The 25,595-nt window shown below is 44.1% G+C and overlaps 1 protein-coding gene across 3 annotated transcripts in view; it reads right to left on the bottom strand.

Moving 5' to 3' along the window:
- Positions 1–2,442: 2,442 nt before the first annotated feature.
- The window catches only part of LOC311037718 (uncharacterized protein), a 56,327-nt gene continuing 33,174 nt past the window's right edge, over positions 2,443–25,595 (bottom strand). For 2 of the 3 annotated variants that reach the window (XM_084046984.1, XM_084046985.1), the window contains exons 18-29: positions 23,723–23,930; positions 21,686–21,763; positions 20,479–20,938; positions 18,691–19,179; positions 17,331–17,828; positions 15,336–15,563; positions 11,619–12,061; positions 10,017–10,184; positions 7,602–7,666; positions 6,857–6,947; positions 5,420–5,979; positions 2,443–4,239 (exon numbers count right to left, since the gene is read on the bottom strand). In XM_084046984.1, the coding sequence (XP_083903110.1) occupies positions 3,653–4,239; positions 5,420–5,979; positions 6,857–6,947; positions 7,602–7,666; positions 10,017–10,184; positions 11,619–12,061; positions 15,336–15,563; positions 17,331–17,828; positions 18,691–19,179; positions 20,479–20,938; positions 21,686–21,763; positions 23,723–23,930 (3,875 nt within the window). In that variant the 3' untranslated portion in view covers positions 2,443–3,652. The remainder of the gene's footprint in view (positions 4,240–5,419; positions 5,980–6,856; positions 6,948–7,601; positions 7,667–10,016; positions 10,185–11,618; positions 12,062–15,335; positions 15,564–17,330; positions 17,829–18,690; positions 19,180–20,478; positions 20,939–21,685; positions 21,764–23,722; positions 23,931–25,595) is intronic. The other variant, XM_084046986.1, reaches the window with a different exon arrangement.

Genomic DNA, 25,595 nt, shown 5'->3' with positions numbered 1-25,595 from the left:
CCCAGTGGGCGGTCTGTGTCACTGCATTAAAATGTACTGGGTTTGATCTACTGCTTTCCGTGTTGTTTTTAATGCAGTTTAAGATGTGTGTGTGTGTGTGTGTGTGTGTGTGTGTGTGTGTGTGTGTGTGTGTGTGTGTGTGTGTGTGTGTGTGTACACACACACACACACACACACACACACACAGATACACACACACACACTCTGTAGTATGATCAAGTAGGACGTTACTTGATCATACTACATATTTTTAAATAGCCTGCTGTAGCGACAATTTAAAAATCAAATGCTCCTTCTGTTGTTAAAGGAGTAGTTCACCCAAAAAACGACTTATTTTCTATCAATTACACACCCCATGAAACCTTGGATTCATGGATTATTTTTTGTTTTAGTCGCATTCCTGAGCCAATAATTTGATGACCGGTGTATTTCCGGTAGGAGACACAAAGAGTCTACTTTGTGTCTCCTACCGGATACATTAGCATCTTTCCGCCTGTAATAAAATCATTGGCTTAGGAATGAATGCGACAAAAACAAATCCATGAGGCTTCATGGGTTTTTTGGGTGAACTACTCTTTTAACCTTCTCCTTTTCATTGATGTTTCTACATAAAATAGACTTTATAACTGTCTTCAGTATGGTGGTTATAATGTGCTGTTCTGCTGAACGTATAGCCTAATGCATTATGACCAGCACGTACTGTATAATACTTCATAAACCTTGTTATAGGATGTTATGCATACTTATAAACATTCATAACGAGTGTTATTTCACCTGATTCGGATGCTATCAATGCATTGAATGGGACATTATCACCTTTTATTAGACCATTGAATGGGCGAAGTACGCGACCTACTTACCTACCCGCGATTTATCAGACCATTCATTGGGTGTTATCAAGACATACTGACCTACCAACGGAGATGACTTAAATAGTTCAGTTTCGGTTTTGGTTGTTTTGGTTTGGGACCATGACGGAGGCGCGCAGTCTCAGGCGAGCTGGAGCCCCGCGACGGGCCACCGAGGGAGCTGAAGTGACCGAGTTGCCGTCCTGAGCGGTGCGACGCTCGCCTGAGCCTACTCAGCGCCGTTGGAGTTATGTACCGATAGGCACAGAATCGTAAATATTGTTGTGGGGACTGCTCCGCCTCCAAAGTAGGTCAGTAGCTCCTGATTACGCCCAATGAATGGTCTGACAAATCGCGGGTAGGTCCGTGTGTCGCCTACTCGTCACCATTCAATGGTCTGATAAAACGTGATAATCTCCCATTCAAAGCCGGTGGTTATTTAGCCTTATGAGTGCATTATATTTGCCATTATAAAACGCATTAATATGGACCTGACTGAACATTAACCACTTAAACCCCCGGCATCGGTATTAACGCGTTGTGAACCGTTGAATCCTGACCTGTGTGTGACCCCCACCAGGTCTGTAACTCTATCAAATGGGGGTCTAATGCGGCGTTTGTTCCCCAAACAATGGGTCTGGACCCATTTTAGGGTCGTGGACACATCTTTATGGATCACGAGGAGTAAACACCCCCCTTTCTTTTGTTTCCTACATTTTGTTTAATGACTTCAAAAGAACTTAAAATTAACTCCCCCCCAAAAAGTAGTGAAAATAGCAGATCTAAAAGTCCACAACGCAACACGTTGAGTGAGCTTAGGTTTGGGTCCTGGGGAGACATCAAACTTCTCTTTTGTCTCAAGCTAAAAGGTTTGTGTGTACGCTAGAGCAGTGGTTTTCAACCAGTGGTCCGCGGACCACCAGTGGTCCTTGAGGGGGGTTCCAGGGGGTCCCCAGCCAAATGAATGGTTAGGAATCAAATTGACCCTTATGTGTCTGTAACTCTGAGAGTGTACAAATGGAACCAAATGGACCCTAACATGTCCATTTGGTTCCTTTTGTACACTCTCAGAGTTAAATGAACACTGATGATGATGATACAGATTAAGACCCCTAAGAAATCAAAATGGTTGAGTCCCTGGCATTTTTTACTTCGTCTGTTATTTTTTCCCCTCTACACCTATAGCCTCTTTGCCAAAAATAGCAGATCTACAAGCTCTCAACGCCTCGGAGGCGTTGAGAGCTTGTAGATCTGCTATTTTCGGCTAATGTTCCCCTCAGAAAAGGAATTCTAGGGTTCAAGTGGTTAATGTAAAAAAAACTAAATCATATCACACAAAAGATTGGGCAGACCCCCTAGCCCTAGGGGTCCCGGACCCCCTGTTGAAGACCCCTGCTGCTAGGGGCAGTTGACATTTCTTTTTTTTGGGCCCAACTAATTAGCGTAGATTTTGGGTCGGGTCGGGTAGGGTTGGGGCAGAATTTGAGAACTCTCTGGTGTACGCCTGGTATAATGCATATCAAAACTGGGGATCATATTCTAATCCCTCTTCAGGCAAAACAATGGAAGAGCAAACCCACACAGAAACGGCAGCTTTAAGTCATCAAAAAACATTTTATTTAATTATAAAACAAAAAGGAAATAATCTCCATCATGTACCCCGTCGACTGACTGACTGTCCTCTAAACAAATTATCACTTTGTCACACCCCCCAAAAACCTCACTCTCTCTCACACACACACACACACACACACACACACACACACGCACACGCGACAGGAACCAGCAGTACAACATTAGGCGCAGATTGACAACAATGCCGATTCATAAAGGAGCATTTCGTCCCGGTTAGCCTCCAGTGTTAGCCTGTATGCTAGGAGGAGGCGTAGTGCCTTGCTTCAGGGCCTCTCGTAGCGTCCAGTACAAATCTTTACACGTTTATAAACACGCTCTCCCTCTCTCTCTCTCTGCGTCACGTTTTCACAGTTATACAATACGCAGGGATGTGAGTGACACCGTATCTGATATTTAAAAAACAAAAAACTAAACTAAAGGCTCATTCAAAAACAAACAGGAATTTAAGAGGGAAGGACAGTTATTTACAAATTAAACGTCTCCTTTTCACCAAAGCAACCAATCACATCCCTGAGTACAGAGTAGGCCACGCCTCTCTCTCTCTCTCACTCTGTGGTTATAGAACCGAAAAAAAAGCCGTCTCGGTAAAAACGTGTTGAACCGATAAAACCGTCCATACCGCTACGACAGCACTTCGGTCCGTCTCGTGCAGTTTTCAAATCCGCTTCCCCCCCCCAGGCCGCGGCGGCGGTCGGAGGACTTGGCGTATATACGTTCGCAAAAGCTTTGGTTGACGTGCCTCCAAAGTATGATTCCTTTAATTAAGTGAAATGTTTCTAATTAGTTTAGCTAACAGATGCTGCTAACCTGTCGGCCAAGTGCTAGTTTTTAAAAGTTACCCAACAGGCTCCTCCGTTTCAGACGGTCAAACGTCCGACAGTTTGTTAACAGACGGCTTTAGCTCAGCTAAGCAGCGTTAACGCCTAATTTATGCTACGTCGCACGACGCACCGCTAATAGCCGAACCTACAAAAAGTGCGTAAATAGCTGAACTTACGAGCTTGTACGTTCGGCTATTTTAGAAAATATTTCCGAAAAAATATCATATTTTTCGGCTATTCTGCAGAAAATAGGTCGAAGGTTTTTTGCTATTTTCGAAAATTTTGCAGAAACTATCTTTGTAGGTTTTGACACGCGGCGGCGCCACGCGGCGAAGCAGGAAACGGGCTTTAGTTTGTGGCGGTGGCAGCGACGGCGACGGCGGCGTTCTCCTCCGGCCCCGCCCCTTCCTCTTTGTCCTTGTTCTTTTTGTGTTTCTTCTTCTTGTGTTTGTGTGTGCGTTCCCGGTGCTCGTCGGTGGTGGTGGCGCCCCCGTCTGGGCCGGCACTGCGTTTGTGTTCCTTGTGCTTCTTGTGCTCCTTGTGTTTCTTGTGTTCCTTGTGTTCCTTGTGCTTCTTCTTCTTCTTCTTCTTCTTCTTCTCCGCCGCGGCGGCGCCGCCGGTGGTGGCGGTGGTGTTGTTGTTGGCCGAGCCGGCCCCGCTGGGCGCCGGGCTGTGAGAGGCCGGGCTGTGAGAGGAGGCGGAGCTGTGGCTGCGAGAGGCAGAGCTGTTGTTCTTGGCCCTGTTCTCGGGCTCGGAGCCCTCCCCCTCACTGTAGTCGGGGACGAAGGCGGCCTCGTCCGTCTCGCGGCCCAGGTCTGACGACAGACGCTGTCTCCTGGGCTCCGGGCCGGGACCTCCTCCTCCTCCCTCTCGCGCCTCCTTCGCTGCACCTCCTCTACCGTCATCTTTTCCTCCCCTCGCCTCGTCCCTCACTCCTAGATGGAGAGAGAGATGGAGAGAGAGAGATAGAGAGATAGAGAGCTTTATTGTCATTCAACAATACATTGATGTAACAAAACATCCTGCAGAATTCTAAAACTACTCCTGGTTCAAACAAAAAATACTACAAACAGCACAAATAAAAAACACAAGTCAGTTCATAATTAGATCGAAATAATAGACCAAATATTAAATATATTAACACATTAACTGCCAAGAACGTAGTCCTACGGTCCGTTAAATCCAACTGTTAACACATCGGGTGCCAGCATTTTTTCATAACAACTTACGTTGGGTGCCAGCATTCTCCCCATTGACTGCGCTTTACCGTTTAAATCTGTAGACTCCACGACAAGCAAATCCACGTAAAAAAAATAATCCATTCATGTTGAGCGATGACCCTGGCTACAGCCTGGAACCATAACATTTCCCTCGCGAGTTACAACAGGTTACAATCGCGCATGACCGGTTTTCACCACCGGAAACGAATTCGGAGATATAGGCGTTTTAAAGAAGGAAATAGACAGGAAGCGGATGGAAGCCATGTTTTTGTTTCCGGTGATCTATCTGGCCTTTCCTTCTCAAGATCACAATGGGTACTCCCAGGGCTGCTCTAGCCCCGCCCGTGCGGAGAAAAACGGAAAAAACAAAAAGACTGGAATCACGGTTCAGACCGTGAACGGCACCAGAGCGCTACTATGTAAACACACGGTTCAGACCGTGATCGGCACCCGATGTGTTAAATGCCAAGACCGTAGCCCTACGGTCCAGGCGCTTTTTCCTTTTTTTCAAAAAAAAAAAAAATTATTCAATTTTCTGTACAGCACATTTCAGTGTAACACCACCGGAAGTCGGAACTATTTGCGATCCCGTTTTTCGTTTCCCGTCGGCCTCCAATCTAAGGCGCACACTAAAACTCCATTTTAGCCCTTGTAGTTTTTTCTCTTCGCATTTCCCATGTTAACATAAACGGTCAGAGCTCAAACATGGCGGCCCCGTTTGACACGCCGTCTTCAGTGGGAGACGCAGGCAGATGTCGGCGATGTATGTAAACAAAGCAGAGATCACTGTTATGGATTTTAATAAGGTCTATGGCGACGTGAAAAACACAAAAAACAACAATAAAACCGTGGCACTGGTGAGTACATTCTGAGATTAGCTCTTTGTTAAACAAACCTCTTCCTTCATCCCTCGCTCCTTTCGTCTTGGCGGCTTTGGAGGAGGAGTTGACTCCTCCACCTTTGCCTTCCTCTTTGGACCCTCTGCCTCCTCTCTTCTCCATCGCTGCTGCTGCTCCTGCTCCCCTCTTCTCCTCCTTTCCAGCTCCTCCCTCGCTCCTAGTGGGCTTGTTGGGGTCCTGCTGCTGCGGTGGTGGTGGGGGGGGTCCGCCCCCCGCTCCCTCTCGAACCCCCAGGCGGCTCCTGATGGGGGGAGGGAGGAGAGAGGGAGGAGGGAGAGAGGGAGGCGCAGCAGCGGGGGGAGCAGGAGGATTTGGCGAGGCCTCCAGGCCGTTCTCCTCCTGGCCCTCCTCCTCGTCCTCGCGCTCCCACTTGGAGCGTGGCGGGGGCTGGATGAGGGGCTCCTCCGGCCTGTCGGGGGAGGGGGGGGTGGGGCTGCGCTGGGGCGCGGCAGCGGGCGGGGCCGCCGTCGGGGCGTGGTCGGCGGGGGAGGGTTTGGACCCGCTGACTCTCTGGTGGTCGTGAGACGAGTCCTTCCTGGAGTCGTCAGGACGACCGCTAGAAGAGAAAGAAGAGGAAGAACGTTAAACCTCTAGGAGATAAAATTAGATATTAGATTAGATCAGGGGTCTTTAACAGGGGGTCCGGGACCCCTAGGGGGTCCTCAAGATTTACTACAGGGGGTCCGCCAAATCTTTGTGTGATAGGATTTAGTTTTTTTACATTAACCACTTGAACCCTAGAATTTCTGAGGGGAACATTAGCTGAAAATAGCAGATCTACAAGCTCTCAACGCCTAGCACTGCGAGCTGTTGTGAGCTTGTAGATCTGTTATTTTCGTCCAAAGAGGTTTGGTGTAGAGAGGGGGAAAAGAGCAGACCAATTATCAAGATTGTTCAAAATTGCAGATCTTCAAGCTTTTACATTAACCACTTGAACCCTAGAATTCCTTTTCTGAGGGGAACATTACGTAGCAGAAAATAGCAGATCTACAAGCTCTCGTGAGAGCTTGTAGATCGGCTATTTTTGGCAAAGAGGCTATAGGTGTAGAGGGGAAAAAGAGCAGACCAAGTAAAAAAAAAAACTTTAATCTGAAACAATTTTATACAATATAGAGTAGGGGGTCCCTGCTTCATGTCTCTCTCTCAGCTAGGGGGTCCTTGGCCTGAAAACGTTGAAGACCCCTGTTTTAATACCTCTAAAAAGACACTCACAAAAAGACCAAAGCAATCAACACACTAAACAATAAAAAAAAAAATCTAACATTTGGCCAAATTTAAAAGAGGCAAAAAGAAAGGCAAACATTTTTAAAAACAGCTGATCTGCGTCTCGAGGCGTTGTGAGCTTGTAGATCGGCTATTTTCAAAATATCGCCCACAACTCCTACAATTCCAAGTGCTTGTCAGGGTGGGGTTACTGGGTTAATGTAACTGACCTGCTAGAGGGCGCTGTTGTGTGACGGGTCAGAGCCTTCCGGCTGATCTTTGACCTTCGCTTCCCTCCGGAGGACTCCTCACTGTCCTTCACTGTAGACACACATGAGACCATGGTACAGTTCATCTGTTTGTTTACAACATTATATACAACTCTGGCTCTTCAGTAAACAGAAACCATTTCACCATTTTTTATCCAGTGAGGAGAACCGTTTATCAGCTTGTGTTCCAGTTCCATTTCTGTCTGCTCGTTTCCTTGTTTCATCACTTCTGATTTCACTTGTTTTATCCTGTCAGAGTTTCTCCTGCCCTGATTGAATGAAATGGATATCCTGACCTGATTTTTGAGTGGTGCTAACCACTCCTATATCTGACTTTGTCCGTGTGTCCGTCCGTATGTATGCATGTCCAATAAACAAACATTGATGACAACATCAATACGGGGCTCATCAAAGGCACCACTCTCTTCACACAGGGTGTGATTTTTTATTTTCCGTTTACTAAAGAGTTGGAGCCTTTACTGAAGGAACAAACACTCTAAAGCAATGATTGCTATCAGAATATAGAGCTATTTGAACACATTTTAACACGAACACATCAGCACACATTAAAGTATACGGAACAGAAAGGTGAGAGAGAGAGAAAAAGACAGAAAGAGGATGAGAAAGAGAGAGAAGAGGACAGAGAGACAATGGTTGGTGATTAGTGGAGTACAGAGTTAATTAAGGTTCTATTCAGTCTAATTACCTGCTTCTCTGTGAGTCTTCTCTCCTGAGACCACCGTCCTCTCTGTCCTGTCCTTATGCAGCCCCCTGAGTCACAAACACACACGTACGTTAAACATCTGTCCTGTCCTTATGCATCCCCCTGAGTCACACACACATTACAAAGTTAAACCTCTGGGTCATTTTAGAGTTCTGTGGGTCTGTAACTCTGAGAGTGTACAAATGGAACCAAATAGACCCTTACAGGTCTGTAACTCTGAGAGTGTTCACATGGAACCAAACGGACCCTTACAGGTCTGTAACTCTGAGAGTGTACACATGGAACCAAATGGAACCAAATGGACCCTTACAGGTCTAACTTTTAAAATAAATACAATATATAAATATATAGGCTTGTTCAAAAACGTTATAAACGTTAGTTTCCAAAATAGCCAGTTCAAAATGTAAAAAAAGATCAAATGTTTTCTAAATTGGAGAGGGAACTGTGTGTGTGTGTGTGTGTGTGTGTGTGTGTGTGTGTGTGTGTGTGTGTGCGTGCGTGCGCTACTTTAGTGCATGTCTCGCGTGCTCGCCGACTAGTTTTGTTTACTTCCTGCATGAGCATTGCTTGAGAAAGCCCGCTTGAGAATGGCAGCTGAACAGCTGTCGGGCACACAGTTATGGTGTGGGACCATAGAACTGTGAAATGCACATTGTGCGACAAAAAAGTACACGTATCACTCAGTCTACAACTGTGATGATGAGTCACATTAAAGCGAAACCCCCACAGCCTTAATGAAAGCAAAGCAGCATGGTATGGTAGACTTCACTGTGCATCGATGCGACACAGTGGGAGTCGCATCGATGCACAGCAAACACACACTCCAGCTCGCCATCAATGACGGCTTCAAAGTGGGAGCAATCACTAGCAGTGCTGTCGGGGCGGCAGCGCGGCCTCGTCTCCCGTTTTCATCACAGCACCGTGGCAACTGAGGCGCTGGAGACAAAGCAGCAGGACCGAAATCTGCCCGGCGACCACAGTCTCTCATCCAACACGTCAAGACCAGATGGAATTCCATAATATGACATGTTTGAGCGCTTACTGGAGCACAGCTGGGCCGTAGCTGCAGTACTGTCGGACCGTGAAGTCACCATTGTTGATTTAGTCGACGAAAACTATGGCGAAAAATGCTCGTCGACTACCTTTTATCAAGGAAATATATTGACAATTTCGTCAACTAATAAGAACTAGCCTAAATTTTAGTGAGGGACTAGTGGAGAGGAGATCCAGTAGAACAAAAAAGACATGTCATTTTATATTTGGTTGCGCTCGGGTGTTGCGCTCTGAAAATAGCCGATCTATAGATCGGCTATTTTCAGCATACAACAAAGTGTAAAATCAGCCATTACGACGCTATCAAGCCGCCAAATTTTAATCGACTGAAATCTTATGATATTTATTCGACTAAAATATGAATATGACTAAAACCAAAATCTGCTGTCAAAATCAACACGGGAAGTCACTAAACTCACAGATGCTCGTACCCTGGAGCTTGTTGATGCGAACCGGCACATTATGGAGGAGTTGTTTCCTGTCCTACATTTGCTGAAGTGTGTCAAAACAGTATTGTGCGGGGAAAAAGAAGTGTCGATCTCAATGGTACCCAATCACAGCCACTCTGCTCTCCATGTAAAAAGTCTAAAGGCAGCTTATCACCGGAAATGACCCCCCCCCCCCCCCCCTTATTTTGACACTTGTCTATAAGCTGCCATTTGTTTTCATGTGTTAAAAATGTCCAGGACATACAGTATAGTGTATATTTTACATTGGCCTTGCAACCTTGGGAATTGCTTCTGAGTTAAGGTCATTTAATTTTGTGCACTGTTTGTAGCCTACTTATTGGTCTACTGATTTATTTTTCGATTTATTTAATAATCATTGATAATTATTTTTGAAGGCTATTTGTTATGTTATAAATGTATTTAGGCCAGGGGTCTTCAACGTTTTCAGGCCAAGGACCCCCTAGCTGAGAGAGAGATGAAGCAGGGACCCCCTACTCTATATTGTATAAAATTGTGTTTCAGATTAAAGTTTTTTTTTTACTTAGTCTGCTCTTTTTTCCCTCTACACCTATAGCCTCTTTGCCGAAAATAGCAGATCTACAAGCTCACAGCGCCTCGCGCTGCGAGGCGTTGTGAGCTTGTAGATCTGCTTTTTTCGGCTAATGTTCCCCTCAGAAAAGGAATTCTAGGGTTCAAGTGGTTAATGTAAAAAAACAAAATCATATCACACAAAGATTTGGCGGACCCCCTGTAGTAACTCTGAGGACCCCCTAGGGGTCCCGGACCCCCTGTTGAAGACCCCTGATTTAGGCTAATGTCCAGTCTGCGTTGTTGTTTGGCCTCGCAACGCGGCCTTGGAAACGACAACTGCAAGTATTGAGGAGGAGAGACACACCTGTCTGGTTTGGGTCTCTCCCTCTCTGAGGAGCCCTCTGAACCTCCTCGTGCTCCTCTGTCCTTGGAGGACGAGGAGGAGGAGGTGCTGCCTTTCTCCTGCACGTCCCCTGGTCTCCTGGCGATGGCGCTGCGCTCTGCGATGGTCATCTTATCCAGAGACACCGACCTGCAGCACATTGTAATTCATCATTGATTGGTGTGAAAAATAATTGTGTGTTTTTGGCATAAAAATATATGAAAAACATTTTTTTCAACGTATTCAGATGAGGTTTCTGCCTAGCAACAATGAAATTGAAAATTGATTCTGACGATAATGATTGCCATCATCTCAAATGATAGTGATCATGTGTAGCAGTGTTGATTTTGTCGACTAAAACTGACAAAAATATTCGTCGCCTACCTTTTTTCACTGACGAAAACTAGATATAAACTAAGCTATGATGATTAAAACTGAGACTAAATATATTGACAATTTGGTCAACTAATAAAAAGACTAACATGTTAGTGAGGGATCTAGTGGAGAAGAGATCCAGTAGAACTAAAAGACAAGTCATTTTATGTTTGGTTGCGCTCAGGTGTTGCGCTCTGAAAATAGCAGATCTACAAGCTCACAACGCGTCGCAGCGCGACGCGTTGTGAGCTTGTAGATCTGCTGTTTTCAGCATGCAAACCAAGTGTAAAATCAGCCATTACGACGCCATCAAGGCACCGTCTTCAAAATTGTAAATGCAGATTTGCCCGAAATGCCCCCTATACCCGCATATCTGTATAAGTACCTCGAAAAAGTTAGTGACACCCACAGTCACAAAACTAGAGGGAGCGTAAACAACAATCTGGTACCACCCACCCATAAAACAAACATGGGCAAATTCTCCTTCTATAGCACAGCCACCAAGGAATGGAATAGTCTAACCCCATCCCTCAAAAAATGCAGTTCGCTGGGCTCATTCAAAACAGCCCTAAAAACTCATCTATCTGGAGGCCTAAAGAGGAGCTAGTACCAGTTTCCCTGTAGACAGACGACCCCCCCCCTCCCCCCTTTTTTTTGTACATACTTTTTATTTTATAATGCTTTTTTTGTATATAATTTTGTATTTTCTCATGCCTTTTTTGTACATAATGGTATATATTTTTTTCCTCTGTATTCTCATGTTTATTTTTTAACTGTTTGGTTGCTTTCATATATGTCTATGAAATTAATTCAAGGACCCCAACGGAAACAAGCCCGCAAGGACTTTTTTGGCCGGACCTTTTAGACAAAAGCATTATAAATGTAACTGTGTTGTTTTACATTCTTTTGCCTAATAAAAATCTCAATCAATTCAAAAACCGCCAAAACACATTATAGTCGACTATATCAACTGTAGATTTAGTCGACTATAATCTTATGATATTTAGTCGACTAAAACTAGACTTAAAGTAAAACATTTCAGATGACTAAAATATGACTAAAACTAAATCAAAATTTGCTGTCAAAATCATGTAGTAACCAGTTCATATAATATTAATAATAATAATAATAGTGATCGTGTGTAGTAACCATAGTAACCAGTGATAATAATAGTGATAATGTGTAGTAACCATAGTAACCAGTACCCACCTCCCGGCTGCTCCTCCGGCCGTAGAAGACGTAGATCCCTTCCTCTCCGTGCGGACCGACCTCTCCCCGTCTCCGTCTCGCTCCACCGTCACCGCCACCCGCTCCCTGTCTCTCTCTCTGTCTCTGTCCAGCCTGTCTCTCTCTCGCTCCCTGTCTCTGTCCCTGTCTCTCTCCCTGGTGTCTCTCTCTCCTCTGTCCCTGGAGCCTCCTCTGTCCCTGGAGTCAGAGCGGTCTCTCCTCCTCTCTCCTCCTCCTCCTCCCGTCCTGTCTCCCGCCGAGGACGAGGAGGTGCTGTTGGAGGTGGATCTGTCCGGGGCAGCGGAGGTCGTCTTGTCGTGTCCTGCTGAGGAGGAGGTGGTGGTGGTGGTGGTGGGGGCCTCCATGCTGCCCTTCCGGCCCAGATCTCTGTTCAGCTTGATTCTCCTCTGAGCCAGCGGCTTCACCTGGAAAATATGTAAAACATATAGAAATATTACATCGTTGCTGTCGGGGAGAAAGCTTGTAGATCTGCTATGTTTTTATCGTGAAAATGTGTTTAAGTCTTTTGTGTGCAAGTAATTTTATGTTTGGTTGCGCTCGGGTGTTGCGCTCTGAAAATAGACGATCTACAAGCTCACAACGCGTCGCAGCGCGACGCGTTGTGATATTTTCACACGATCGCCTATACTAGACATGATCACTATTGTGTGTACAAAACATTTTTAACTAAAATATTTGCTTCTGGTGATTCTACAAATGTATTCTTAACGTTTTTTTCTTTTCTTTAAACCTATGTCGCTATAATATCAGTGGTTCTCAAACTTATTTCATGTCAAAGACCACCGAAATTATATGTATTTGTCCGCGGATATTCCTTTTTATGCGCAGTAATGCGCATCTCTGGCGCATCAAACTGTTTTATTCATTTATGATTTATTTTTGTTTAGTAACTGTTTACAGGGAAAAATACATTTGGAAGGCCACTCAAGGGTCCTTCTGGCCGATCCACACGGTCACGACTCTTTTCTGTTCTGGCCCCACAGTGGTGGAATGAACTCCCCACTGATGTGAGGACAGCAGAGTCACTGCCCATCTTTCGCCGCAGGCTGAAAACCCACCTCTTCAGGAAACACTACCCTTCCTCTCTGCCTGGCCTACTTGTTGTTAACTAGTTGTACGAACGCTCATTACGGGGCCAGGCTTCCAGCATGGACCGGTATTGTTATTCGCATTATTCCATTTCTTCTTCTTCTTCTTCTTCTGCCGTTTTTGCCAGTTCTGGCTGAACCGTGCATACGCTTTTTATGAAACTCGGCCATATGATAGATGGTCATGAAAAACGATCAAAAAATAAATCTCACAATCTTTCATCAAAAGGTGGCGCTATAGCACTCAGTTGAAAATGCCAACTTTGAACAGGTACAACTCATGCCCTGTTTTACCTACAGCCATAAAACTTCAATACACACATGCGTCTCCTCATGATGAACAACTTTCACGCTCTGACTTTTGACCTCTGACCCTTAGATCTCCCACCATTTCAAATTATATGAAAAACAGTTAAAACCTATCTCCTCCTGGGATTTTTGAGTAATCTGCACGAAACTTTTTACACATGAACTTTGGACCTATACCAAAAAACGTTTGCAAAATATCTTCCATAAGTGAAAAAATGAAGCTTTAATGAGCCAATGAATATTGCAGTTTTATGACAATTATTCATCTGCCCCTAACACATACATGCAGACTTACCATTCTTTGAAACTTTGCAGAAATGTAAAGGGCCATTCCAAATATCACTGAAACCAATCTTACTCCAATTGGTCAAACGGGGGCGCTATAGCAATTTTTTGAAAATTGAAACTTTAAACAGGCAAAAGTCATGCCTCGTTTGGCCGACAGCCATTAGACCTGCTTACACATGTGCCTTGACTAATGAGGAACACATCTATCACGTTGACCAGTAAGCACCGCCCTTAGATTGTCCGCAATCTTGAGCAGTTTGAAAAACACTTAAACCCAGGATTTTTCAGCTATTTGCGTGAAACTGTATGATCTGTGTGATCTCCTTTTTCACAGGTTCTTGTCTGTTGGTGGCTTCTCGCTTAAATGTGTGCCCCACAACCTGAAGGTCACCAGTTCAAGCCTCACTTGGTGCAGACTTCATCTAAGTTGCATTTCACACAACATGACTATCAATGAATACATATGCAATTGTTAAAGATAACATGAAATACTTAATTGAGTGTTTTTTACATACAGCTGATCTACAATCTCACAACTTTTCAGATAGCAATGAGAGTATGTTTTTTCAATGTATAACATACTTCATTGTGAAAATAGCCGATGTACAATCTGACAACTTTTAATGGTTTGTGAGCTTGTAGATCGGCTACTTTCACTAGTTTTGCTTCTGAGGAGATGTACAATTTCTTAATTGGTAAATGGTTTGTGAACGAGTGATCTTAGTGTTAGTGAAACAGGGGCTTGGGTCATGACAGAAGGCAAGAGTTTGTGATCCTCAACAGACAATATCAGCCTGGACAAAGCTATAGCACTATAGGTAGTGTTTCAGCTACCTAAGAGTGCCTCACGACCACAAGGTTGCTGGTTCAAGCCTCACTTGATGCACACTCATTTAAGTTGAATTGCAAAAAACATGACTCAATCTATTCCGTTTCCATGGCTCTCTCTCTCTCTCTTCAATCTATTCCGTTTCTATCTTCAATCTATTCCGTTTCTATCTTCAATCTATTCCGTTTCTATCTTCAATCTATTCCGTCTCTATCTTCAATCTATTCCGTCTCTATCTTCAATCTATTCCGTCTCTATCTTCAATCTATTCCGTCTCTATCTTCAATCTATTCCGTCTCTATCTTCAATCTATTCCGTCTCTATCTTCAATCTATTCCGTCTCTATCTTCAATCTATCTTCCGTCTCTCTCTTCCGTCTCTCTCTCTCTCTTCTCTCTCTCTCTCTCTCTCTCTCTCTCTCTCTCTCTCTCTCTCTCTCTCTCTCTCTCTCTCTCTCTCTCTCTCTCTCTCTCTCTCTCTCTCTCTCTCTCTCTCTCTCTCTCTCTCTCTCTCTCTCTCTCTCTCTCTCTCTCTCTCTCTCTCTCTCTCTCTCTCTCTCTCTCTCAGGGTCGGCCATAGCTGAGTGGTTAGTGAGCCCGCCTAGGGAGCCAGAGGCTCTGGTTGCCCCAGGTACGATTCCAGGCGAGGTCAGCAAATGTGTCGATGACATGAAATTTGTCCCTGAGCAAGACTCTTAACCCCTAATTGCTCACAGGCCCTCATTGGAAACAAGACCGCAAGGACTTTCATGAACTGACCTGTTAAAGGAATTATCATTTCTCTTTCTCTCTCCTGGCCCCGTATTATCGCTGCTTGCAGCTATATTTTTCTATTGTTGTACTGTTTTATTGGATCTTGTTTAGTCGATACACTTATTTGTTTTAGCTCCTGCTCATTTGATTTTGTTATTTTGTCTCTATTTTGTCTTATCTGTTTAAGAAAGTAGGTAGCTGATATATAGCACTTTTACCTTAGCGCTAGGTATACTCTTAGTTGCTTGTTTTTTGCAGGAAATGCACTTCAGACTTCTGGTGATTAGTAGTTTCGTTCCCTACCTATGTTGAATACACTTATTGTAAGTCACTTTGGATAAAAGCGTCTGATAAATGACTGTAATGTAATATGTAATGAGGAGTGGGTGGGGGGGGGGGGGTGGTACTGTACCTGGAGGTCCATGAGGGGTCTGATAGGGCCTCGCTCTGCGTCTCCTCCTCCTCGGCTCCCAGGGAGCGGCAGGAGAGCCGGTCTGTCCGACACCGAGGAAGGGGGCGGGACCCTCTGGATCTGAGGGGGCGGACCCCCCCCTCCTACCGACAGGTGTGGTGGGGGGTGGGAGGAGGAGGAGGAGGAGCCCCCCGGGCCGTCCACGCCTCCCATTGCACCTCCCGGACCCTAGGGGGGGTTGTCACCATCATGTTTCAGTTAGTGGATCATTTTTGTGGCATTGAACACAAAAAAAACAACATTTAAAGTAGTGTTGATTTCGTCGACTAAAACTATGATGAAAAATGTTCGTCGACTAGGGCTGGTAAATTAATATTCGAATTTTGAATGTTCCTCAAATATGGCAGAAATATGTATATTCAAATATGAAATTTAATATTCGAATAAAAAAGAAAAGAAAAAAAAAAAAATCTTTTTTTTTCTTCTCGTTTTATTAAATTATTTAACTAAATAATAACTAAGCTATGATGACTAAAACTAAGACTAAATAAATTGACACTTTCGTCAACAAGTATAAACTAGACTAACATGTTAGTGAGGGATCTAGTGGAGAAGAGATCCAGTAGAACTAAAAGACAAGTCATTTTATGTTTGGTTGCGCTCGGGTGTTGTGCTCTGAAAATAGCAGATCTACAAGCTCACAACGCGTCGCGCTGCGACGCGTTGTGAGCTTGTAGATCTGCTATTTTCAGCATGCAACCGAGTGTAAAATCAGCCATTACGACGCCATCAAGGCACCGCCACAATATATTTTAGTCGACTAAATCAACTGTACATTTAGTCGACTATAATCTTATGATATTTAGTCGACAAAAACTAAAACATTTCAGATGACTAAAATATGACAAACTAAATGGAATTTTATTCAAAAGACTGCGACTAAAACTAAATCAAATTTTGCAGTCAGAAACTAACTTAAAATATACACATTAATGAATGACATTACCAGTAATCAAAAAATAAATAATGAACTCTATCGTAGCTAAAATAGTCCATCTACAAGCATTTCTTTTTGAAGATGGACTATTTTAGCTACTTTTCAACAGAGAAATGTATAAATACAGATGAAACGATTTTAACTTTAACTTAATTTTGTCACCATATGTGACTGAATACAATGCTATGGGACGCGAGGGGGGGGCGTGGTCATTTTCCAGTACAGAATGTAAGCTTTCAAATCTTTCTCAACAAGCCTAAAAAGGTAAGGCTTTTCAGGCCCTTAATTATGGTAATTGTTCGGCCCGGCCCGAACAATTACCATAATTTAAGGCCCGAAAAAAACTGAAAGAAAAACAAAAAGAAGTAAAAGAAAGATGTCCAGTCTGTCTCTGTATCTCTTCCTCTGTCTCTGTATCTCTTTCTGTCTCTCCTCTGTCTCTCCCTCTCTCTCTCTTCTTTCCCCCGACACGGTCGAGGCAGAAGGCCCCCACCCTAGAACCTAGGGTCTGCCTGACGTTTCTTCCAGTTAAGAGGGAGTTTTTCGTTGCCACTGTCGCAAAAATTGCTTGTTCAGGGTGGGATTGTCGGGTCTCTTCTCTACATGTAAAGTGTCTTGAGACAACTTGTTGTGATTTGACACTTTAATAAAATTGAATTGAATTGAATTGAATAGGTAGCTAGCACCAGTGGCTCAGATGATAGCAGAGAGACACATAATAGTTGGCCAAATGGAAACTTCACTTGTTCATAAAACTTTGGCATTGGCATACATTTTATGCCCGGCCCAAAAACGTTGGTCGGGTTCGGGCGGAATTTGAGAACTCTACTTTCAAATGTTCCATTTAATGAAGTCGGAAAATATTTGAAGAAAGATATGGTCATTTGATTATACACACACACACACACACACACACACACACACACACACACACACACACTAGTACTCATTGCAACATAACAGACAAAGCTTTATGAGTATTAATATATTGTTCTCACCATTCCCTCCATCCTCCTCATCTTGTTGGGCGGGCCTCCCTGCAGGGAGCCACGCCCCTCCTCCCCTATCCTCCGCCTCTTGTCGTTGGGGGAGGGGGGCCGCGGGTGGATGAGGGGCAGCGGCAGGAGACCTCCTCCCCCTCCTCCTGCTCCCATGGGGGGAGGAGGAGGGAGTAGGAGGTCACCGCGCCTCCCCATGGGCCCGCCAGGGTGCGGGTGCGGGTGTGGGTGCGGGTGAGGGTGAAGGTGGGGGTGTAGGTGAGGGTGCGGGTGGGGGTGCGAGTGGGGGTGGGGGTGCGAGTGAGGGTGAGGGGGGTAGGGGGGGATGTTGCGAGAGGGAGGGTGAGAGGGAGGGTGGGGTGGGGTCTTGAGGAGGGCGGTCCTCACGGCGGGGGGTTTGGGCTTGTTGCTGGGGGGCGGTCCCTCATCGCCTCCTCCTCCTCCCCTGGACGAGGAGGTGGTCTTTGAGGTCCTGGATGAGGAGGTGGTGGTGGTGGTCTTGGAGAGGAGAATAGAAGAGGGTTACGGAGGACAACGGGACAAACGTTGTAACCAGGGGTTCACATAACTGGTGCGCATGCGTGGTCAAAATGCATGCACCTATTCCTGTCCCTCACCCGGGACAGGAATAGGCTCTATGCACAGCGGGACAGGAATAGGCTCCATGCACAGCGGGACAGGAATAGGCTCTATGCACAGCGGGACAGGAATAGGCTCTATGCACAGCGGGACAGGAATAGGCTCCATGCACAGCAGCAGTCCTCAGAGTTACTATACGGGGTCCGCCAAATCTTTGTGTGATAAAATATATTTTTTTACATTAACCACTTGAACCCTAGCATCCCTTTTCTGAGGAGAACTTTAACCAAAAATAGAAGATCTACAAGCTCGCGAGGCGTTGTGAGCTTGTAGACCTGCTATTTTTGGCAAAAAGAAAAATGCTCCTCATTGACTTACATTGTATGGTAAAATAGCTCTTAAACTCACTCTTTTAGCAGGTTTTTCTTCTTAATAAAAATAGCAAAATCAACAGGAAGATAACATTTTTATAAAAAATAAAAACAGTACTGGGTTTGGTGATGTCCTATATTGTCTGAATCAACTTTGTTTGTGTTCATTTATGTGCTAAAAGAGTGACTTTGAGAGCTGTTTTACCGTACAATGTAAGTCAATGAGGAGCATATTTTGAATTATCAATTTCTAATCAATGGAGCAATTAATTTTATTTCTTGCCCACCTTTGGAGTTACATCATGGCAAGGTAACTACACAACCCAAACCTCTACCAAAGTGGTCTTGCCCTTTAAGTGAAGGTGGGGGCCTCCAGACAGACAGACGTGATGATGACATCACACACTCACCTTGGAGGAGGAGCTCTTAGAGGAGGAGGCCACGGCCGAGGAGGACGAGGAGGAGGAGGAAGGCTCCTTCCTCTTGGTGGTGGTGGGGGCGTGGGGCCCGCCGCCGTCCGGCCCCGCCCCCGTCGTCGTCGTCGCGGCGCCGGCGCTCTTCTTCTTCACCTTGTCACCTTTGACCTTATTGGCGCCGTCCGCCTTGGCCTTGACCTTGACCTTTTGACCCTTGTCCTTCTTATTGCTCTTGTTGTCCGCCGAGGGCTTATTGGCCGACCGGGCGGAGGAGGAGGGCTTGGGGGCGGAGCCGCCCGTCTTGGCGGGCGGAGCCTTGGAGGAGTTAAGGGGCGGGGTGTTGCCCAGGTGGTCTTCCATCGGCTCGTCCCGGACGGGCGTGGCGTCCCCCCGATTGGCGTCCGCCGATTGGCCGCCGCTGCCGCCGCCGTGGGAGGCGGCCTCCCCCGACTCCTCCCCTCCCTTCTTCTCCTTCTTCTTCACCTTAATAAAGCAAATGTAATTGATAGATATAAGGCAGTGGTTCTCAAACTTTTTCATGTCAAGGACCCCCAAATGGACACTTATTAGCCCGCAGACTACCATTTGAAAATATACATTTTAAGGACCCCCAGTTTGACATGCATTAGGGCTACGGACCCCCATTTAATGGCATTTATATCTCTGTGACCCCAATTCATGTTGTAAAATCAATGTTAATTTAACTCTGAGAGTGTACAAATGGAACCAAATGGACCCGTTATTTTGCTTTTCTTTTTCTGTGTTGTATATTGTGTGTGCAAAGATTTAATAAAAATTCCAAGTGACAAAAAAAAAGAAGATATATTGAGATATATATTGATACAAATGTAACCTAGTATTTTGAAAGAAAATAAAACAAAAAATTATTAAGTAAATACAAATAGTAATGAATTCTAGATAGCGATAGTAACAACGATATTAGTGATAGAAGATATTGCTATAATTAACTCATTGAGTGCCAGGATTGCCAGAATTATTTCAGAATTGATTCTGAAAAGTGCCAGTGTTTTTTTCACAGAAAACAAAAAGTGCTTAGGAAGCGAGATACAGCCTTTTTCAGTTCTAAAGTTAAACAAGGAGTGGATGGAGCTGCACATCTTCAGATGATGATATCTTGGGTTCTGAACATGTTTTTCAAAAAAGAATGAATGGCACCCAGCGCCATAGCGGTAAAAACACGTGAAACACGTTAATGGCACACTCAGTGAGTTAAATTAGCAAAATTGATTCAAATGTTTTGTTGTGAAAAGAAATCATGACCGAAATAAATAAACTTATAACCAAATAGTCACCATGTTGACTAAGACAGTGGTTCTCAAAGTGGGGTCCGGGGACCCCCAGGGGTACTTGAGGGGGTTCCAGGGGGTACCCAGCAAAATGTGTAAATATAGCATCAGAATAATTGACCTTTTATACTTTGGCTATTCAAAAATAGCAGATATACAAGTTCATAGCGCGGCACCGAGTGCCGCGCTATGAACTTGTAGATCTGCTATTTTTGAAAAATCTTGAAAATTTGTCGAAAAAATTGGAATGTATATTTTTGCAAAGCGAACATTTGTAACTCATATCTTTGCTTCTGGGGGGTCCCTGGAACCAAATATTTTGATGGGGGTTCACGGCCAAATACGTATAATTTTGGGGGTCCTTGACATGAAAAAGATGGAACACCACTGATATAGAAATATACGTTATACGTTTTTTCAAATGTTTTGTTGTAAAAAGAAATCATGACCGAAATAAATAAACTAACTAACTCACCTTCTTGGTCTTCACCGTCTTGGAGGCGGAGCTCTTGGAGGAGGAGGAGTTGTTGTTGGGGGGAGGAGGGTGGGGCGGGGACGACCGACGGAGGGGAGGAGCTCCTCGTTCTTCCGCTCCCCGTCCGCCCCGCCCCCTGCTCCGCCGGCCCCCCTGTGGTGGAGGGGAGGGGTAAGAGTCTCTGGGCGGGGGCGAGCCGGGCCCCCCCCGGTCTCTGCTCTCTCGCTCTCTGCTGCCCCTCATCCTGTCTCTGCTGCTGCTGCTGCTGTGGTGGTGCAGGGGAGGTGCATTCTGGGAGTCGTAGTCCTTGTAGTACTTGTTGTACCAGTCCCGGTACTCTCTCTCCCACTGCCGGTAGCTGTCTCTCTCCCAGTTGTTGTCACCGTGACCCCCACCCCCACCACCACCACCACCCGGGCTCCCCCCGTCCTGGCCTTGACCTTTGACATTGTATGGCTCTCTGGGGGGGGGGGGGAGATTTTTTGTTAGTTAACCCTTTAAGAGCGGGAACGCATCTATCTGTCATTTTAAGATTTCTTTAGATATTCAAAAATAGCAGATCTACAAGCTCATAGTGCGGCATAGAAGCGAACATTTTTAACTCATGTTACAACTTCTGGGGGGGTCCCTGGAACAAAATATTTTTAGATGGGGGTCCGCGGCCAAATACATAATAATTTGGGGGTCCTTGACATGAAAAAGTTTGAGAACCATTGATATATAGCGACATACCTTCTTTTCTTAACGTATTTTGAAGACATTTGTAGAATCCCCCAGAAGGAAAGATTTGAGTTATAAAAATGTTCGCTTAAAAAATATATATATTCAAAGATTTGCACAAAATGTCCACGATTTTTCCAAAAAAATAGCAGATCTACAAGCTCATAGCGCGGCACTCGGTGCCGCGCTATGAGCTTGTAGATCTGCTATTTTTTAATAGCCAAAAGATATCTAAAATGACAGAGATGCGTTCCGGGATTGAATGTGTTAAACAGATAAGCTATAAACTCTTTACATTGTCCTCAGTTGGGCAGCCAGTTTCATCCAATCAGGAGAGAGATCGCATTCATCAACAAACAATTTCACTCGTTCAAATCTGTATCCTGTATGAGTTCTCTCTCCTGATTGGATGAAATGCCCTGACCTGAAAATGTTATTTTTCTGTTTAAACTAAAGAGCCGACAAACATAAAACAAAGATCACTTACTTATAGGGATGGGTATCGTTAGGGTTTTTATGAATACGGTTCCGGTTCTGCTTATCGGTTCCGGTTCCTAATGGTTTCCTATTTCGGTTCCAAAATGGTAAAAACAATAAGAGGTCAAATGTTTATTTAACACAAATAGTAACTTTATTCTTTTAAGCCAGGGGTGATGCAACTTTGATGATGCAGAGGGCCACTATATTTCCACACTCACTCCAGAGGGACACATTGCATATACTGTCGGGCCATTCTATGTCACACAAATATCTGCTATTTTTGCTACTTTTTTAATTGGAATCCAGATTTTCTTTTGCTTTTTTTTTTTATTAGAATCCTGAAAAGTAACATTTGCATTTAATTTCAAATGCATTTAGTTAAACTTATGTTTTATGAACTTAACCCATTAAGACCTGAGGTGATTCTTAAAAAAAATCTGAATCTCAACAGTTTTTTGAAAAAAATCTGGAAAATATTTTTTCAAGATTTTTCAAAAATAGCAGATCTACAAGCTCATAGCGCGGCACTCGGTGCCGCGCTATGAGCTTGTAGATCTGCTATTTTTGAATAGCCCAAAGAAATCTTAAAATGAGACGCAGATGCGTCCCCGGTCTTAATGGGTTAAATACAAGTACATTGGACATAAAAAAAGACAATAGAATTGTAATACTAGTCATTAAGCTACTATAGACTGAAGTAATTAAAGCGGATCATGTTTGGAATCATAACAGCTGAAATCAATGATATATCACTATTCTGATATTAACCTGAGGGCCGCATTAAGTGAAGGTGGGGGCCGGGCCGCCAGTTGCCCATGTATGTTTTAAGCCTTAGTCAATTTAAGACAGAGTAACATCCTCTCCTTTATTCCAACAGTTGATCCATTTGTGTAAAATACAGTGAAATGCATGTTTTCTTTTCTTTATCCTTAAAAAAACCCAAAAGCCTACTACTGAATAGTAGTTGTTACTACTGACAATAACACATAAAAGCCTGTCTGATCGGCCAAATATCTACTGTAAACTTAATTCACTGCAAAACAGCAAATAGTCTTCCCTTATAAATAAATAATTCAAGGAATAAAACAAAGTGCATTCAGTGCATAACAGCTGCTTACATCCAGATAAACCATGTTTGTGGTCAAAGGACTACGATAGTCCTTTGACCACAAACAATCGGTGACCCTCCTCCGTTTTGTCAGCTTCTTTTTCAACGTAAACGGGGTCTCTCTGTGCTGGCCTCTACCAGAGTCAGGGGCTCTACCATAGAGTCACGGGCTGCTGGTGAGGTGCTAATGTTGCTACTAGTAGCACTTGCTGGTGTTGCTGCTGTTGACTGGAGAACCCCAGCGTGTGTCTGAGACATGAGACCCACAACACATCAAACACTGTTCAGATGAATGCCATGCTGTCTTAAACGTTTCATCGTATTAAGACGTGCTACCTGTCTTAGCACTAATTAACTTTCCCATTTCATCGGGTTCTCTTTTATAGTGAAGCCACACTTTAGAACGTTTGCCACGGTCCATGTTTCACAGCGTGCCTGTTGCTCGCTCACATCTGAACACGTTGCGCGCGCGTGTGTGTGTGTGTGTGTGTGTGTGTGTGTGTGTGTAATGCAGCGTGAATGCGTGACTTAAGTTAGACAGGTCCTGGCAGGTAGTCAACTACCGTCTTTGAAGATTGAAGCCTTTGTTTGAACGGTTATTAGCGCGTCTAGGAACTGATATGCAGAACCGAAAATAAATGATTTGTAGTGATAACCTATTTAAACCTGAAGGTTCTAAGAATGCCCTCTAAGTCCTAACAGTTTTCTGAAAAACTGCTAAAACATGTGCTATATACAGTATGTACGGCTAAGAAAAGACACAGATGCTGGATTGAATGGGTTAAATAGACAAAGACATGACTGGAAATGAGTGGTGGCACTAAGAGTCATAATAGATCATGTACTATGACCATAACAGGCCGTATATATTAACAAATGATGAATGGAAACGATGCAGCCTGGTGATTATGGTAAATAAGTTGGAGACAGGCGTACCTGGGAGGGGGTTTGCGGCCCCCACCACCTCCACCAGGACTGCGGCTCCGGAAGCCCCCCGGGGAGCGCTCCCGCGAGCGGGATCCTGAGCGGTACGAGGGTCCCCGGTCTCCTCCCCGATCGCCTCCACGATCGCCTCCACGATCTCCTCCACGATCTCCTCCTCGATCTCCTCCTCGATCTCCACCCCCATCGTCCCAACCTCCACCTAAAAGAATAGAATGGAATCATTTATACGTTTTAAAAGGTAGGGTGATTTTCCTTTGTTAACACTTCGCCTGCCAGAGTTATTTCAGATTTTTTGCTGTTGTCTGCCACAGATTTTTCATTGAAATTAAAAAAGTACTCAGGAGCCGAGATACAGAATTTTTAAGTTTTGAGTTAACAAGGAAGTGGATGGGAGTCTAAATCTTCGAAAAATCATATCTCCTTGGTCTTTGGGTCAAATTGAAAAAAAAAAATCTTTTTTTTTTCAAAATGTTTTCACTTTTAAAAAATATATATATATATATTGCGATCTTGGCGGCCAAGTGCGCTATTTAATAGATCGCATTTATGCGTGATTGGAAGAAATTGAGTTAAAATGAGTGTTAGCATATTGTGTGCCAAAAACGGTTATGACAGTTTTTGGAAAAAAAAACTAAAGAAACATTTTTTTTTTCTTTTCTAAAATGTTTCTCTAATTTTTTAGTTTTAAAATGTTTTCGTTATTCACAACAAATTAGGAGACAACGCGATCCAAAGATTTGCTGCTCCATTCACTTCAATGTTAAAAAAAAAATCAAAATTTTCCTATGTTTTACCATGTATTTTTGAGTGAAATTCAAATGTTCAAACATCACACAACAAATGATTCAGGTGTGAAACCACACCTGAATCACCTCAGTGATTAGCAACCATCAGGGGATCAATCATACTGGAGAAAAAAAATAGTCAGTGACTACTTGAAAAGGTAATAAAATCATTCAAAACGTTGGCACTGGCTGTACCCTGTTTTAACCCATTGAGACCTGGAACTGTTTAATTTTTTGATTTGAGCTAAAAAGCATTATTTTACACTTTTGGCTATTCAAAAATAGCAGATCTACAAGCTCATAGCGCGGCACCGAGTGCCGCGCTATGAGCTTGTAGATCTGCTATATTTGAAAAATCGTGAAAATGTGTGCAAATCTTTGAATATATATATTTTTAAAGCGAACATTTTTAACTCAAATCTTTGCTTCTGGGGGGTCCCTGGAACAAAATATTTTGATGGGGGTCCGCGGCCAAATACATATCATTTTGGGGGTCCTTGACATGAAAAAGATTGAAAACCACTGATATAGAAACATAGGTTTTTCAGAAAACTGTTGAGATTTAGGAGACATGTAGAATCGGCTTCAGGTCTCAATGGGTTAAAAAACCTCCGGCACTCAATGTGTTAGTAAACAGAGAAAAATAAAATCATAGAGAGCACCAATTTATCAGCTAATAATGCATTTTATTTATAATGCACTTTACATTTAAAAATCACACCCTGTGTGAAGGAAGCGGTGCCTTTGGGGCGGGCCTTAACTCATTTCAGTTCGTCCCTATTGGAGTCCACTTACCAAATTTGTACTTGGTAGCATGCTGCAAACTGGAATGATGGCTGTTTAAAGCCCAGCCAATGGGCAGACAGAGGGGGCGGGGCTTAAGTAATGACAGTTAGTCCCTATTGCTGCCTTTACTCCATGTACAAAATTTGTACTCCATAGCATGCTGCGAACTTCAGTTATGGCTGTTTGAAGGCCAGCCAATGGGAAGACAGAGGGGGTGGGGCTTCAGCAATTAATGCTGGTCCCTATTGGTGGTCTAAGTCCACATACCAAATGTGGACTTGGTGGCATTCTGC

This window comes from Gymnoscopelus microlampas (assembly GCF_963454915.1).
Source record: "Gymnoscopelus microlampas genome assembly, chromosome: 2".
Lineage (NCBI taxonomy): Eukaryota > Metazoa > Chordata > Actinopteri > Myctophiformes > Myctophidae > Gymnoscopelus > Gymnoscopelus microlampas.
The sequence above is the reverse complement of the archived record's forward strand: the minus strand, read 5'-3'. Positions and strand labels throughout refer to the sequence as shown.